General features: G+C 42.4%; 1 protein-coding gene across 3 annotated transcripts in view; it reads left to right on the plus strand.

Annotated features, from left to right (window-relative positions):
• CASTOR2 (cytosolic arginine sensor for mTORC1 subunit 2) overlaps nucleotides 1–17,678 on the plus strand; it is a 117,389-nt gene that overhangs the window by 52,183 nt on the left and 47,528 nt on the right. For all 3 annotated transcript variants that reach the window (XM_053961431.1, XM_053961432.1, XM_053961433.1), the window contains exon 2: nucleotides 8,808–8,878. In XM_053961431.1, coding sequence (XP_053817406.1) covers nucleotides 8,808–8,878 — 71 coding nt within the window. The remainder of the gene's footprint in view (nucleotides 1–8,807; nucleotides 8,879–17,678) is intronic.

Here is a 17,678-nt window from a genome sequence, read left to right on the forward strand (position 1 = left end):
TTCCCTAAGAGAAAGAAACAAAAGGAGAACTCCTAAACCCCAACATCTTCTTTGAAAAAACAGCTGTTTTCTAGCCACCAAGCAAACTGAACAGCCTTAGGAAGCATGTTCCTAAAGCACACTGCTGTGTGATTTGCTCTCTAGAAAGGTCCGCGTTCGTTGTGCTGGGTGCTGCACAGAGAGCACGGGAATTCTTGTGCTGAAACTCCGAAAGGATCAAAAGCCAAATATGAAGGCACTGGAACCACTTACATCAGCCAGCACACATATCCCAAATGTCAGAACATGGCCTGGGAATGGGTAACTCCCTTAACTTCTGGAGACTTTTGGAGCATTGATTTGAGGCCCTGATTTGAGCTGCTTTTGAGCTCATGTGACATCTCTCACACTGGTGGTTCTACAGGGGTCTGAGCCAGACCCAGCAAAGCTCAGTCCTATGGAGTGACTGGTGTGTTCTTCAGATGTCCCAAGAAACATCTGGGGAATGGGGCTGGCCATGACACTGATTTTGACCCAAACAGTGACCCACTCTGCATTATCATTTATGACATATATACTTCTGCAGGAGCTCTGGCTTTTGTTTTGGGTGTTGATTTGGCAGCTGGATTTTAGGAACAATATTCCAAAACTGCAAAATTCCATCTGAGCCATGTAACGCTGACTTGCTGAATAATTTCTCATGTTTTCCTTGGGTCTGGTAGGCCTGGGAGGCCTGGGAAGAAGTTTTATGCTTCTGCCTTTACTCTGGGCTTTTCCTTTGCAGTGTGAAGAGACCAATTTGCAAAGAGTATTGGAAGAGCATTGTTAAAAGTAATACCATCTGACATTTTTAAGTCTGAAACGTTGTGGATAGTCAGTATTGACTGACTTTAAAAACCTTAGAATTCTTAAAATGCATTTTCCACTTTGCTTTTGTATATAGGGATCTTTATCCAGAAAAAAAAAAATAAATAAAGAATTGGCACAAGAGGAGCTTCCTTTTACTTCATTAACAAAGGAAACAAATGAAGCTTCCTTTTGGTGCCTCTGGGAGTTGTAGATTTGGTTAACTACGGGTTTATGGAAAGCTGAGTACAGGCACATTTACAACACTATTTTGTACATAATATGAGCTAGAATATGCAGAAATACTGAACATCACTGGGCTGGGTAGTATGCATCTTGAGCAGGACCCAAAAGCAGAGCCTAGGAGAATGAGAACAGTCAGAGGTTGCTTTTGCTGTAAAGGTGTCCTTAGTCATACAGAAAGCTGAAACTTCTCTCTGAACTTAAAGGAAAGTTGCTGAAACTCTGTTTTTAATCTTTTTATTCAGGCTCCTAAATTGTTAACGTGTATTAAATTTGGGGTCAACATGCAGCCTCACAGCATGCATCCTCAGATTGATGTGGGGTGTGGACCTGCTTGCAAGTAGAAGCTCTTTGAGAATGATGAGGCCTGAAATGTGCTTCTCCTGCCTCTCCATTCCCATGGAGTATGGCTTGCTGAACCTCCTCCTCCCCCTTTAATTCCCCCGACACACATGTTCTCAATTACTGCCTGCATTGAAGCTGCAAACATTTCTTGTGCATCTAACTTTCTATACTGAGCACTAGAAATACATTTTAGCAATTTGTGGGATGTCCCATGCTGGGAAAATTGTGGTTATGGTTCCTGTAGGAAAACAAGTTCGTTCTAGTCCACAACAGATTTTCTGTTTCTTCATCCTTCTTTTGCATCTTGGAGCAATATTGTAAGAACCTCTTACCCCCAGTGCATTGAGCATGGGTTGCTCCCATCTTTGAAATAAAAAGCATACGCTCTGCAGTCTGTATTTTTCATTGCTGTCCACAAAATAATCATTGGCTTTTGGCTGATCACGGTAATAGCTACTATGAACTCCAAATATATGAGTTTGGATGTACAGCAGCATGACATTTGATGAAAACTCAGTTGTATTGTTGTGTTGGTGGGATTTAAAAGTCAATATTCTGCAGCAGAGGGCAATAAAGGAGTGATAGTATAATGCCTGATTTGGAAGGGAAAAGGAAATGGGAGTTAATCTTTTTCTCAGTATGTTCATTGTTCTGATAGGATAATCCTTCAGGATCCAGGTGGTATCATGTGTTCACAAGCCTTTGTTGTACGTTAAACCATACTTTATTTTCAGCTGTAAACCTTAGGACCCACACCCACATCTGTAATGTGTTTCTCAGTTCAGATTTTGGGTTGCAGAAGAGAATTTTGTGGTTAAAGAAAAATGTGGTGTTGTACTCCACCTCTCTCTTGTGCTGAAAATTAGTTCAACTCTGACAGTGATCAGGGGATATTGTTACTGCTGTACAGACAAAGTTTTTAAAGCACAGTTACCTTCTGTTTAAATAAATGATGGGCTTGTTCAAATGGAAAAAATTACTTTTGCATCTCATGTGTGACTAAGTTGACTCACAATAGAGGGGCCTCTGAGAATGCTGGCAGACAGGGATAGCAAAGAGAGAAGAGGAAAAGGTGTGTCTGGATCAATTAGTTAATTGTTAGATAATAAATGAATACTCTTTGCCACTGCACACAAACTAAACCTCTTTTTCATTTACTGCTCCAACTTCCCCTTCAGAGATTTGATGACAGCATTCTCTTCCAAAGCAAAGAGCTCTTGCCATTTCGATGTAAACACTCATTGACCTCCTGCGGAGACTTGAAAAATTGCTTTCCTGTCGTTAACAATGATAAATCTGTAAACAATATTGTTAAAGATGCTGGGGGGGGGTGGGCATCAAACCAAGAGGATCAGATTAAAGGACTTTAAGAAGTGATGTACACTTTTACAGTTATCCTCTGAGAAGGAAATTGGTACAAGCAACACTGTACACAGTGCGTCAGATGTACTTTCATGAAAATTATTTTTATAATTTTTGATGAAATTTAGGGATTTAGAGGTTTTTGCTATTGCTCTGCTGCCTGTCCTGGGGTGATGTTGCACCAACTGAAACACTACTGGTTTTGATATGTTGCTTAAAAAAATGCTGGAGGAACAACAGCAATAAAGCATGAGCAAAGTGCCTGAGATGCTCATTTAATTCCCATTAGCACAATAAATGTGAATATGATGAGGTTTGTTTTGGTTTTATATCCCCATGCTTCTCCACAGGGATGATTTAGATCTGTATCAGAAATGGAAGCTGAGTCATAGGCTGGCCAGGAGGACCAGACTGGAGCAAGGCATTTGATCTGAGTTTCTGGAACTAACAATGTAACTCTGGCAATTTTGGAGTGAGGTGTTTTTTGTTGGCAGTCTGTTGTTTTTTTTAAAGGGGATAGGAGTCTTGCCTCAATGCCCAATCTGTAATCCAAAACCCTTGCAATCTGTATTAGCAGACTGGAATAATTCCTGATGTAATTTATGGATTTACTTAAAAGAAAACTTTCCTACCTGGCCATGTAGGCTTGGGTCAGTAGCAATGGCCATAACCTCCCCTGCTTGCCCAGGGCACTGTGCCTGCCTGCCTCAGCACTGGCACAAAGGTGCTCCCACCCCAGCAGGCACAGAGGCTGGAACAGAACCAGTTGCAGGGATCTGGCTTAGCAATAGACAGCCTGTCCTGCAGCTGTCCTCACATAGCTGGCTGTAATGACTGGAGGAACGTGTTATCTAAGGTAACTTTATCTTTTGGATATTTCTGTTATAGGTAGCTCTCCTGTCTGTTGTGTCTGAGGGCTGTGACACTGTTCACGCTTTAAGTGTCTTCATCCCCTCTCACAATTATTTATTCCTAAATAAATTTTTCTGGAGGAGGAGAATGGAAAAAGCTTTTAAATACAGGGTTTATGTTCTCAGAGAAGAATGTGCTGAGAGGCCTTGTGAACAGTTTTCTGTTCTCCCCCAAGTGCTCTGGGCTAAGAGGATGTCTCTTTGTCCTTCCTGCAGGTTAATAGTTATTATGGTTCCCACTAATGGTTTTATAGTAGGTCAGTGTAGCATAGGCAGCACCTGAGCAGTGCTAAGGATGGCCATGGCTGGTCCATGTTTAAGGCTCTTGCTATCCCTTGATGCTGGCAATGCTGTGCTGCTTTGCTTCCTGAAGAGACTCATGTCCTGCTGCAGATGATATGTGCATCTGCATTTTCTCTTGTGCTATGGTTCACCTTCTGCCTAAGCTTGTTTTAAATTCACTTCATCCTAGTATTGAGGTACAAAGTATTTCATTTTCACATAAAAAGCAGCAGATGATTTTCTTTCCGGTCTCCTGGCTTTGTGGAGCTGCACGGCACCCTGATAGTGTTCTGCAGCTCTGCACTGCCCTGGCAGAAGCTGCAGAAATGTCTCCAGTGGGGAAGTCCTCAGAGGCAGTAGGAGGGGTGATGTTGCTTCTGATCCTCTTGAAGTGACCTCCAGTTCACATTTACAAGAAGTGAGCATGGAGTACTATGGCCAGAACTAGAGGGACCCTGCCTCCAGCCAGGTGGAGGAAAGGGACCATCAGATCTCCTGGACAATGTGGATCCATGGCACATCAGAGCCACAAGCACATAAGGCTTAAGTTGGCACTGCTGCACAGTGTACCCCAATTCCATCAAGTTATGTAGGGGCAGAATCCAGCTCCATGTCTGCAGTGACAGGAGGATCCCAACAGCTGACTGTGCTGGAAGCTGAAGTGAGCCTGACTGGAAATGAATGGCAAAACCAGCCCACTGTGCCTGGCCCAGAGAGCCTGTGTATCCTTGGCATAGATGGCCTCAGGAGAGGGTATTTCAAGGACCCAAAAGGGTATTGTTGGGCTTTTGGGAGAACTGCTGTGGAGACAGAGGAAATCAGGCAGCTGAATACCTTGCCTGGTCTCTCAGAGAACCCTTCTGCATTAGAACTGCTGAGTGTGGAAGAGCAACAGGTAGTGATTGCTACCACACCAGTGCCCTGACAGCAACACTGCACCAGCCAGGACTGTGGGACCCCATCCATGGGATGAGGAGAACTGGAGAGCCAGGGAGTGCTCAGCAGGAGTTGCCCAGCCTTTAATAGTCCTCTATGTCATTAACAGCACAGGTGTCCTTTACTGCTTTCCAAATATGTCTCACAAGATGTTGCATTGAATCTTCCTCTTGTCATTATTTAAAAACTGCAAAAAGGACTACCAAGAATTAGATGATTAGCATGTGTCTTATTCTGTAATAAGAATATATATTGTCATGATAACCTACAGAGTAAAGTGTACAAATCCCTCCTCATCTCAAATGGGAAGACAGCCTGGAACAAGTCCCAACAAATTCTGTCTCTCATATTCACAGAGATGAACTTGCTGCTGCTTCTAAATTTCTATTCAGTTCAACTGCTTCCTTGCAAACTTCTGTGTTACTTCCAGACTTTGCATTTGACTGCCTTGAATGGCATTTGGCCGTGGTTTCCTACATGTGGGGAGACCAGCTGCCCACGTGCTTCTGGAATGAATCTTTTCCATAGGGCAAGCAGTTTTGTAACACTTCACCCTGCTGAGACAACAATTAAGCAGTTTCTTTATAAATAAGGAGGTAGGACTTGTGGTCTTCCTTAAAAACCATTGTCTGTACTGAACTTCCAAATGACCCACAGCAGTATTCCCAGAAACTTGTGCTCTGTGTGTGACCCAGAACAAACAGAAGTCACATTCATCCCCGTATTACCACTCCTGTGATCTCAGCAGACCTAGAAGTCCAAATGTCTGGAGGAGACACTTCTGGTGTGGACCTGCAAGCACAGCCAAGCACTCCACTTTCCTGCTCCCTTCTCCCATGGAGACTGGAGTACTGTTTGCAAACTGAAATGATGCTGTTGCTGCATCCCATAGGCACTTTCCTGCTCTGTGCGAGCTTGAGTATTTCTTCCATACACAGTGTAAGCTTTGCAGTTTCAAAGATCTAATCTAATAATAGATTGGTCTACATTTGTGGCATTGCCAGAAAAAGGCATATGTTGTCAGGCAGTCGAAGTCAGCAACAGTGCGTAAGTGGAAATGTGCTTAAACACTGAGAAGGCAGAAATCCAAAATCCTTCTAAGGTTTGGCTATTAGGAAACTAAAAATACTGTCTTCCTACATATAGGGTTTCCACATGTACTTAGAGAAATACTGTTTGTCTGATGTCTCAAAATTATTAAAGGGCAATTCTTTTCCTTTCTTGGCTTTGGTGTGATAATAGAAGATGCTGTTGGCATTCAGCTTATCAAGGACTGGTTTAAGAGGAAATAGAAATTATTGAAATAACTTGAATGGAAGAGGCATGTGTAGAGACAGATGACATTGAGTTCCTTTTTCCTATCACACAAAGTTTGCAATTCCAATTTTTCATGTTTAGATTTCCTCTGGGAAAAGAATGCATCATTGGCTTGAACTAAGTGAATGTATATTGCAAGAACTCCTGGTCTTCTCTGTGCTGGGGAAAGACTTCGCTCTTAAATTCAGATGGCCCTGTGGCCCTGACCTTTTACAGAACTTAACTGAGTTGGGGATTGGGCTTTGAGGTGGTATATGGAGATGTGAGGTTTTGACATGAGTTCTGAGGCAGCAATTATGGGATTTCATGTGTACATATCTCTTAAATATCAGCATATTTAGATGTGTGCCCAGAAACTGGCATCTGTCACAATCATTCTTCTTCTGCTGAGGTCAATGTGTGCACACAGACACATATTACTGTTCTAGTAAAAAATTCTTCCATAAATGCCATCACAGATCAGGAAAGGTTAGGTTTTTAATATTAATGTTTTCTCCTTTAGGACCTTTAGTTTCTCCCTACTCAGTATGCATGTGACTCAGTCAGGCAGTAGTAGCAAAGAGTTTTATTTCAGTGACTTCTCTAGGGAATTCATCCACTGTAACAAACACTTCTGCCTCCTGGAACCCACCTGAAGCAATATCCCAGAAGTCCTTTTTGCCCAGCTTGTATTACCTCTTGCACTGGTAGCAGTCTCGTGCAGTTTAGAAGTGATGCTAAAAAAATTGAACTGCTGCTCTTTCCTGCTTCTTTTGGCACTATTCCTGGAGAGAGTTGAGTTGGTAAATGTGGCTGTCACAGCAGCTATTACCAATGACACAAAATAATTAAGTTGTGGTTTCTATTGTGGTGGGGCCATGTCTGTATTTTGTAATGATATGTCTCTGCTAGGAGGGAGTATTATGCTTGATTGTTGTGATGGATGCTTCCAGGAAAACAGGACAGGTCTCTAAAGGCAGGTTGTCTGATACTTTCCATGTCCATGAAATCCTGTTGGTTACATGGCAGACCACTAATTGAACTGTATGTTGTTTCCTCTCAGTTTTCTGATGAGGTGATGAGGAGGGCAGCATCCATCTCATTTTTCTCCCTGTTGCTTTTGGAGGGGATAGCTACTATGTTTGTTCTTTTCAGCCAGTCAAAAGAATGCTGAAGCCAGGTTTTCATCTGATTCTTTATGAAGTGAATGCTTTCATTTTTTTGATGTCTTGAGCCACCAGTATGGGGTTCCAGACTTTCAGAAGTCTTGAAGACTTTTGGACACAGATGCTCAGCAGTGCTGAGAAGCTTTGGTAGTCCCTGGTTCTTGAATCCTGCTGAACTGTGCTTCATGCAGAAATTACACTGTGAAGATGCTGTGAAATTTGGGAGCCTGGAGAACAATATCTCTTTTTCTAGTATTTAAAATATTTTCTGTAGGTTGTCTCAGATAAATTTGAGAGTATTGTAGTGTAACTGTGAAATCCTGCTCTTTGGTTCTTAGAGACACATGCTCTTCCTGCTGCACCCAATTTAGAAGGAAAAATTTCTCCTGGTCTTAGGCAACAAACACAGTTAGTCTTCTCCTGGAGGGTCCAGGAGCACTGTGGGTGTTGAGGATGCTGGCCAGCACTGTGCTGATGCTCTGCTGAAGGTGAACGTGAGCTTGCAAAATGTCATGCTAACCTTCCTGCTATTGCTAGGGACCAGCTAGATAGAAGCTGGGGTTTTTTTAGTACATGTTGATGTACATATGTTGGTGTGTCAGGGAAAAAAAAAAAACCTTTTCAGCTATATGTGGTGTTAAGCCTTAAGGCTGAAGCTTTTTTTTTGTTTGTATGTCTGCAGTGGAAGAATCCCATGTCATATTTGATTTGTATCTCCTGCTAGAGGTGACATTGTGTTAAATGGTGAACAAGCTGGGGCTGCTGCACTGCACATGGCCTGTGATGTCAGAAGATGGAACAGAACAGAGGCCACAGGGGATCAGGCAGGGGGAAAGCTCAGCTTTGTGTCCATTGGCTTGATGGCTGCTACCACTCTTCTTCACCAGGAAGGAGAGAGGACCAGCACAGGAAATGGGGATGCTGTCTGCTGGTGGCAAAAGCCCCTGAAGGAGTAAGAAGAGATAATGGGGCTTGGTTGAGAGGTTAGATGTCCAACCTTGATAAGGCAAGAAACTTCAGTGGGCAAAAAGGTGTATGTGTGAACCATAGAAATGCTTTTGGAGGGTGCTGGAATGAGCAGTCAGTGAGCAAAGTTTTTTTGCTCTGTGTCAGTGCAACACAGCAGGTCCTGGATGTGATGTGAACCCTTAAGGGATATGGTATTTAAGAAAAGTAACTAAGAACTAAGTAATAAAAATAATAAGAGTTTTACCAGCTTCATTGTGCATAGGCAGGCAGCAGGGAATATGGGTCACACAGTATGAGCTACCCAGAAATAAAATCCAGGTCTGTTAATGCCTCGGGCCTCTCCATAAACATCAGACTGTGACTCTTTCCTTCAGCACAGCTTGGATGGGAAAAGATTTCCATTTTAGGTTGTAGACGAGGCTCTGCTCAGTGCAGGTGCTAATCATGTTCTCCTGCTGTTTGCCTTTGCCAGGTGCAAGTTCTTCAGCCTCACAGAAACCCCTGAGGACTACACCATCATTGTGGATGAAGAGGGCTTCCTAGGTAAGTGTCAGCACGTGCCACTTCAGTATCCAGCATGGGGTGGATGAGGAAAATGTGTCATCTCACTGAGACTGTAAACCAAAATGTTTGTAAAACAAGTCTGTTTGTAAGTGCTGGTAGTACAGCTCTGAAAGGTGCTTTGATCACTTAAGCACACTGTCTCTGCTGGTATGCTGAGCAAGGCAATTCAGACATGGAATATGAATATATTTGAATGCTGGGAGAGGATCACACACAAGTCTTAAAGAGTAGTTTAAGCAGGTTTGAAAAAGCAAAACCCTCTGCATATGAGTGCATTAAAATGAGCTGGCCTGTGTTCCCAAGCCTCCATAAGTACACCATATCTTGCATTTCCAGCTTCTGTCAACCTCTGTCTTTGAAAGGAACACCTTGTTTGCATCATCCCTACAGCCTGCACAATGCTGTGGAGCTGTGACTGAGCTCCTTTGGCTCATCTCTGTAAGCTGTGATTTATCCCCCTTTCTCCCTGTACTAAGTGTGCCATCTTTACCTGGGGTGGCTGAAGGGGTCAAAGGTGGAGTTGGTCGTGTGTCACAGAAGGTGGTTGGCATGTGCTTGAGAGCTGCAGATTCTTGGCATTGTGCAAGAGCTGATGTAGAGAATGGTTTGGCTTTGTAGATGGAAATAGTTTGTAATAACCGTTATCATGTGTGGAGGTTTTGTTTGTAATGATGCTGTTGAGGTGAGGGAATAAGGAAGTGTTGGGCAGCTGTTATTATTTTTGTTCAGTTACTCTTTCTGTGTTTGGAATTCAAAGTCTACACATTTTGAAGTCAGAGACAATTCATTAAAATATGAAAAAAGAGGATTTCATTCTTGAATAGGAATTAACTCTTGAGAACCTTCTTGTGTCACTGTAATTTTTACTACTATTGGTAGTATCAGCTTTTTTGTTATCAGTGTCAAGTGAGGAAAATCAATTCTAATTTGATTTTGCCATGATAGTAGGATGCAGAGCCTCCCTATAACAGCTTCATTTTAAGTGAAGGGTCACTAAAGGAGGAGAAAGTTTCTGGGTTATTTTCCAAGGGGCACAGCACGTGGCACAGCAAGAAACCCATAGATTCTGATTCTTAGGAGGGAGTCTGTGTCACTGAACCTGGAGGTGGGATGTGCTGGGGGGATGCTCATCTCCAGCATCGTTTCTGTGTCTGACATCCATGGCACTCGTTTCCCTGCCCAGTTGGCATGACACAGATTTTTCTACTCAGTCACTGGTGACAAGCTGAATTGCAACCACCCCTGTAAGAGTCTCCAGCAGCCACAGTGCTGTTTATCTCTCTGGAAGTTACACTGGCTTGAAGCAAAGGTGAGCTCAAGCTTACCTTGCTCATCCGTACTGTTGTACTGTGCACCGTTGGTTGTGCTCAGAGCAAATCCCAGGTCTGCCACAACCACTGTCCTCAAGAGGCTGCATGTCCCAGGTTATCTCTGTGAACCAGGCAGTGCTGCTGCAATTCAAAGCAGCAGTCCTCTCTGGATCTTCTGCTACCTTGGCTCTTTCTGCCACCTCAGCTTGGTGCTGAAAGTCACAGTGCCCACGTACCTTCCTGTGGCTGTGGTTTGGGTTCAGAACATCCCTGTTTTTTTTCAAATACACCATGTGCAGCTGGGCTGCTAAAGCAGGGCTTTGCAGGAGACAAGATCAACTTCCAGGCAGTGCATGGGAAGGAGGGAGTATGCTAAGGCCATCCTCTGCTGCAGCGTGGTGTGGAAGCCAGGTGCAAAACCCAACCTAGCAGTAGTGTCACAGAGCTGCTGGCTTCATCACCTTTTCTGTGCTTTCCCTTGTAAGTGATGATCTGTATACACCACATCCTGCTAACTCTCCTGCCCCAGCCCCCATGTCCTTCGGGTTTGTGTCCAGCCCATGGTCTTCTTTCTGAATTGTCGCCACCACATCCAAAGCTTCATCTCAGGGTTAGCCATGTGTGCAGTTCCATCCCTGCTCCTCAATTCACTGTGGTGTAAGTTTTTCATAGTCTGGAGAAGTCCAGGAAAAGTGACAGTTTAGCTAGAAATGTCTCAGCAAGAGAAAGTTCATTTTTCCATTGTATAGCCTGTAATCAGCACATGGGCTTGAACAGAATCAAAATCTCCGAGTTGCAGCATCCCACCTTCTTGCAAAACAGCACCAATTATGTCTGCCTCAAGTGCATCAGCTGCCTCTTGTCCTGAGTAGTGAAGTGCCAAATTCAGCTCAAGAATTACAGGGTAGATCTGCACCTTTGATGAGCAGTTCAGATAGCAAGTCCAACACTTAAATGACTTCCTTTTTCTTTCCAAGTAACTTTTTTCTTGCAGTGCTTATCAAACTCAAGTAAGTCTCTGAAGGAGAGGTTTTTCTGTGTGGGAAATGAGAACCTTTCTTTCGCAGGCACCTGTATGAATTTTTGCTGCAGCAGCAATGAGAAGGTTCTGTCAGCTGGCATCTTCCATGTTAGCCAGGCCCTTTCTCCTGCACATCACAAATACCACTGATGGGAATAGAGCAGGCTGAAGAAATACCAGCACTTTCATCAGTCCTTGAGGTTAACACTTAAAACATACTGGCATGCAGTAATCATTCTTAACTATTTTGTCAAAAAATAATCCCTAGGCTTGTTCCACTGAGAGCAGCAAGCTGGGCTGATAAAGCAGTCGTTCTTTCTTCTCCCCAGAAAACGTCCACAGTGCAAAGCTGTAACCTGCTTAAGCATTCATTGTGCTGAAAGGGAATGGCTACAGCCTAATTCTTGGCTTTAATTCCCTGGTGGTGAGGTGGGGATTATATTTGCACAGAACTTTATTTGTTCCAGTGGCTGTTTCTTGGGCTTTGGCCTTCTAATGAGAAAGAATTTTATTTAGCAAATAACCCAGGGAACTGTGCACAGAAAGCTCTTTTCCTGGCTGATACTGAGAAGAGCTAGGAGAAGTTTGACCATGGGCCCTCCTGCATGAAGACAAATATGCCTAATATGGCTAGTAACTTCTCTAAGGCCAGAAATCCATTCATTGACATATTTTCTTGGAGGAGATTCTTAGTCTTAGCTCATACTTCACAATAAATTGTCCAGTACATTAAACATAATGGAACTGTTTGAACTAACTCAGCTAGTTACAGTGGCAGAAAAAAAAATTCATTCTAATAAGAAAAGGATAAAAATGAAAAAAAAAATCTTGCTGGCAGTGTTTTGTTTAGATAACCATCATCTTCAGACAACCCTGTCTGAGCTTGGATTCAGGACCATCACATACTTTAGTACCACATTGAGTTCCTATTTCAATAACATCAAAATGGTAAATTGCTTTCAGTGTCCTCTCTCTTTTCCTGTATATAAGCTGGGTGAGAAAACAGCTTATAAATAAGTCCAAGCACAGAACCCACCTAGCTAGGAGCAATCTTTATTCAAAGTTACAGGGGGAAGCAAGCTAATAATTGCATCTGGTTTTCTGAATATTCCTTCAATAACTATTTTTAATTTAGTTTTTGATTGCCCTCTGACTAGGGCTTTGTATCTGAGGCACAGTGGCATAAGTTGCTTGCTGACATTTATAGTGTTAGATTCCTCCTCCAGACAGCCAGGAGTGCCTGTGGTTGCTAGGCAGAACATGTTTTTCTCTACTAAACACTTGTACAATCAGTGTCTTCTGATCTCTGTATTGGCTAGACTCTGCTTTCTCTGGAGTTTTTAGGTTTATAAGTAATGTGGTATTAATGACCTAAATTCAAAATAAAATGTGGGGATTTGACTATTGCCTTATTAGAAATACGTGCTTGGCTAGGGAGGCTTTTCCTGAAATGCATCTCTGCTGATATTGATCAATAAACATTTTGGGGGTCTGTGATTACGTGGGATTTCTGCCCTCTCCCAAGAGGCAGTAGGGTTTGGTGGTTAAAGCTTTTGGGGGAAGGGAGGAAAATTACAAATATATAATATTCCAAGGGCTGCTTTGCGTCACATGGGGAAAGGAGCACTTCTTAGAGCCTGTATGTGAGTGGGTTTGCAAATTTTGAGAGCATATATTATTCCTTATGTTTGTTACCTGCCACATAAAGTCTTTTGGTTCAGTTTCTCTGCTCACTCCTATTTAAAGAAGTACTGCATAAATAATACATATTTTTCACTGTTTCCTCCAGCAGATGGGTGTGTATTGATATCTATTTTTGTTTCACAGCCTGTGGTGAGAAAGCCAAGACTTCCCTTCCTGAACCACTTGACTGGCCATGATTTCTTCCTTTAAATTTATTACATCTTGGCTGCTTCCTAGTACTTTGTTAAGTCCAAGATAAATGAGCAGATAGATACCAGGGCTCATTTTTATCAACCCTTCTCATAAATGCAGGACCTACAAAGCTTTTCTGACTGAAACAATGGAACAATTAATTGAAATTTTAGGTTGTTCTCTGAGATCAGGATGCAACTCAACAGAAAAGTAGCAGTCCTCTTTTTTTTTTTTTTTTTTTTGCTAGAGAGCATTTGACCATCTGCTTGTTCTTCCACTGGTGCATTTCTGGTTTCTTCTGAAGGGTGGACTTGAGGGGAGAGAGTGACTTGCGTTGTTTGTACTGCAGTGAGGAGACACACCAGAGTGCTAAATGTACAAGGAAGGGCCAAGGCTGAACACATGCTCTAAGACCTTTTGAAGCATTTATATGTTATAAGTGCTGGTAAGACTGTGATTTCTCATCTTTCCCTACTTTTAAAGTGAATTTTATATGGAGAACTTTGTGAGAGATGGGTAAGTGCTGTTGCCCCCATCATAGGCTGAGAAGTGAAGCACAAGGAAAGCTGAGAAATCAGTGGTACAAGCTGCAAGTGAGTCCCTTTTCCCATGGCTGAAAACATTCAACCATCAGTTCCCAATCTTGGCTAGCTATCAATCTACTTTACATTTAAACCATATTTTTCTCAAGTTCGTGACCTGGACAAGGAAGTGGATTTCCTCCACCTTGGCATCTCATAAATGCTATGGCCTCAGTCTAGAAATGGAATCTTCAGTAACCCATGGAAAAAAAAACAGTCTGTCATCATCTGCAAACAGAGAAAACATCTCTTTTGTGGTAATCATTGCAAAATTCCAGTGTGTAGCACTCCCCAGGGTTGGTCTCTGAGTAGGTTTGCCAGATGCCAGATGAATGCAGGAGATGATTCAGGTTTCCCAAGGATCAGCAGTCATTCATCAAGGAGAGAAAATTTCTGTTCCTGATATGCTTGGAGGATTCTCCTGATCAAGTGAGATTGGAAAACCAAACAAACTTAAATCCTATCTGTACCCAGACAGAGACTCTCAGGCAGAGGTTGCAGGTTTTGTGCCCAAAAACTTCATCAACTTTATTTTCTCAGTCTTTCCAGCTTTCCAGGTACAAAATCTCCAGAACTAATGATGGATCAAGGGTAACTCATAATCCCAGTGCAATATGTCTAGTTCTTTGGTTTTCACTAGAATCAGTTGAAATCCTTCTGTCTGACTCTAGAAATGCAGACTGATGCATGTGTGTGACTCCAAACTACCAGTTCTCTTTTGAGGAGGATTTGCTTGATGCTTTGAGCTAATTCTTGTGCAGTTAAAACAAAGGGGAGATATTTTATTCTTTGCATGTAGTATTAATCTGATGGTGACACACTGGCTAACCATTATCTTCTTCAGGCTCTTGGACTGATAGTCACAGTCATCTTGGGTTTGTGGAAGGGCTTCTCCAAGGGCAAGTAAGCCTTTCTCAAGGGAGCAGCAAGGCACAGGGAACCAGAGCACTATGGTGGAGTTCATAGGTCTGCTGCAGGCTTTTCTCTTTCACCTTGGACAAGTCTCTCATTGTGTCTCAGTTTCCTCATCTTAGAAACAGGGATAATCCAATTAAATCACCTCATAGCAGGTCTTGTAAAGATTAATTAGTAAACATGGAAATGCTTTGATAATCTAACAGGCAAGGGCCATTGTAAATAGTCATAATTGAGGGAGTTTCTATCCCTCGGGATTCCCTTTTCCAATGGGTGCACTTGCAGCCTAAGGAACAAATCAGGTCTGCAGTAGAACAGATTGGAGATTATGGTGGGAAAAAATAGCCTTTATGGGAAAAGTTATATAATCTTTTAAAAATCTCATCTTTTACCATTTAAGCTTGCACAGGATTAAGAGTCATAACATCAAGGTTACAGTCACAGTTAGGAATTAAGTGGCTCCATCTTCCAGTCTTGTTTGAAATGTAATTATTTGCTCTATGCTGTCAGTCCAGTGAAATCTTGTCTGAAATAATGTCTTAATTTTTTTTTCTGCTTTGTTTGAAAATGCAGAAGGAATTGTAAATGTGAATCCAACTGCATTGATTCTTCTTTTGATATTCTTTTATTTCTGTGGGTGTGGCTTTTCAATGGAATGTGCTATCTGTGTCCCCTTGCTGGCAGTAACCAGAGCTGGCAACATTGCCTTCGACTGTCTGGGCTTGGTCCTCTCCACCCCTGGCTTGCAGAGTCTGTGAGCAAAGCCTTTGCCAGGAGTTTTTGAAACACAGGGAAAGTTTTATCCGGAAGTGGGAAATCTGCTGATTTCTGCAGTTCCTGTTACTGGACTGTCAGAGACAAAATCCTCAGTTCTTTTGGGTTGTGGATCCCGTTTGTTCGTGAAGCAGGGTGAGCAGAGGCTGGCATGGCAGTGCTTTCCTGGCTGGGAGCAAAAAGCCATGGCTGACAGGTTGGGAAGGATCTAGCTCTTGATCATAGCACAGAGGAAACAATCCTGCACAGGACAGACACACCCACAGCCATGCTCTGAACACATCTTGAGCCAAACTTCTAGTCTTCATTGCTTGTCAATAAAGAAAAAAAGCCAATTTTTGCTCCCTTCTTCATTCTCATGAGCAAATGTCAGCTTTTTGAGATTGAATCTGGTTTTAAGTTTCCAGATTTGCTTGTTATTAGTGGAGTGCTATCCTGTGAGGAGGAAGAAAGAGAGCAGCCTGATTTCCTGAAAACTGATCAGAGCCTAACCTGGATTTGTCTTCCCAACCCAGCTCTCCAGTGAGAGTGGACATAATGATTATTTTTGGAATCTACCTTACCATGTTCCACATTTTTAGCCAAACATAATAATGATGCTTTGTTTGTGGAGTGTATTCATACTTCCTCTCTTATGAGACCTCTGTGAGGTAAGAATTATTTTCTCCCACATATGAGGAAACTGATAAAAAGGAGACCAAGTTACTTGTTTCAGGTCACATACATACTCTGTGGGACAAATCAGATTTTGCCTTAACTGGAAGTCCAAACTGACATCTACTTATCTGCACTTCAAAATCAGACTTTATTTACCACTGTATTGCAATGACCCCAATATCTGTTCTGAGACACTGCTGTAAAACTGTCATTTCCTCATGATCCTCCAGGTCATCTGCAGTGAGTCTGTCACCCCTCTGTGTCCATGGCCAGGTGGGAGTTGCATTGACACATTATAGCAGCTTTTGTTTATAGACTTGACTTTCCTGTGCAATACCTTTTACTGCTGGGTCAGTGTCTGGCCTGGCAAGAACTTTGTCTCTTTCTCTTAAACTCAGACTTTGATATTAGTCTGAGTTTTTAGTTTCTTCCAACAGAAATTACAAGTAGAAGGCTAAGAAAGGAGGCCACCAGAAACAGATTGTCCCAAGTGGGCATTTTTGTGCATTTCACAGACTGCACCAATCTCACTGGAAATACACTTCTCCTTTTTGTTTAATTCTTAAAAATCAATGTAAAACTATAACCAGCTTAGTTTTTAGATTGCTGACAAAGTTTAAAGTTACAAGGATCGTAAGAGGAGAAGTAATTGAAATGAGATGAAAGCAGGGATTTCTGTACAAGCATTTCCTTTTATCAGTCCTTGGTTGGTTGCTCTTTTAGTAGACTCTTGTAATGGAGCTCTTTCCTCAGGAGGTGCTGCTGCTTTTAGTGGAGAGAAGGCAGCCTTCTGATATATGGATTTGCAAGTTCAGCATCAGCCCCTCAAGAAGGACCATTGTTTGTTATCCTATGGCCTGATTGAAAGTGATAGTTGCATGCCCTAGTTAAATGTTGAGTCCCTTGAAAAGCAGAGGGGATGCTTGTCAGAGTCAGGATTTCAGAGCTGGGCTATGTGTTTGTACAGCTTTATTTAATTCCAAGTTACCCTTGGGTTATTTAATTTCCTGACAGCTGCAAAAACAGTGTTCTCAGATAACAATGGTTCCTAATTAGGCAATGTGCCTAAAATGGTAGAATGTTTTATTTTGACCATGACACTGATGTTTTGTATGCAGCTTGGAGATGAGAAAGTCGAGCAAGTTGGACTTGCAGCTTCCTTTGGCAGAGCTGTGTCTCTCTTGTGATCCAGTGAATAATGCTAAAGGCATGGCCTCTCCTCTGTCCCTACACTTCAGACACCTCTCATTGTTTTGGACTGTGTCATCAGTAAATCTGCCTTTCAGCTGGAACCACCTTCCAGAAATATGTTTTATCAGCACAGCAGGACTAACATGACTTGCATAGCTGAGGCTACAGAGCATTCCAGGGTGAAGAGAGCAGGTGAGATTTACCTGTAGCTGAGGGTTGTGGCTTCTTGGGCATTCTATTACCCTACAGGTGTAGCTTTTATGGCTCTTGCACTTAGTACAAAATCAGGCAGTGATAGAAATAAACATACAAGTCAACTATTCTTCAAAATAATTTATTCAGTTTAGTAAGGGTATTAGCATCAGGTTATCTTAATTAGATCCTGACATGATTTGTGCTTGTGGAAGGTTTATGTTTTGGGCTGTACGAATTGATGATCTCTAAATTCCCTCTTG

The sequence above is a fragment of the Vidua chalybeata genome, chromosome 20, assembly GCF_026979565.1.
Source record: "Vidua chalybeata isolate OUT-0048 chromosome 20, bVidCha1 merged haplotype, whole genome shotgun sequence".
Lineage (NCBI taxonomy): Eukaryota > Metazoa > Chordata > Aves > Passeriformes > Viduidae > Vidua > Vidua chalybeata.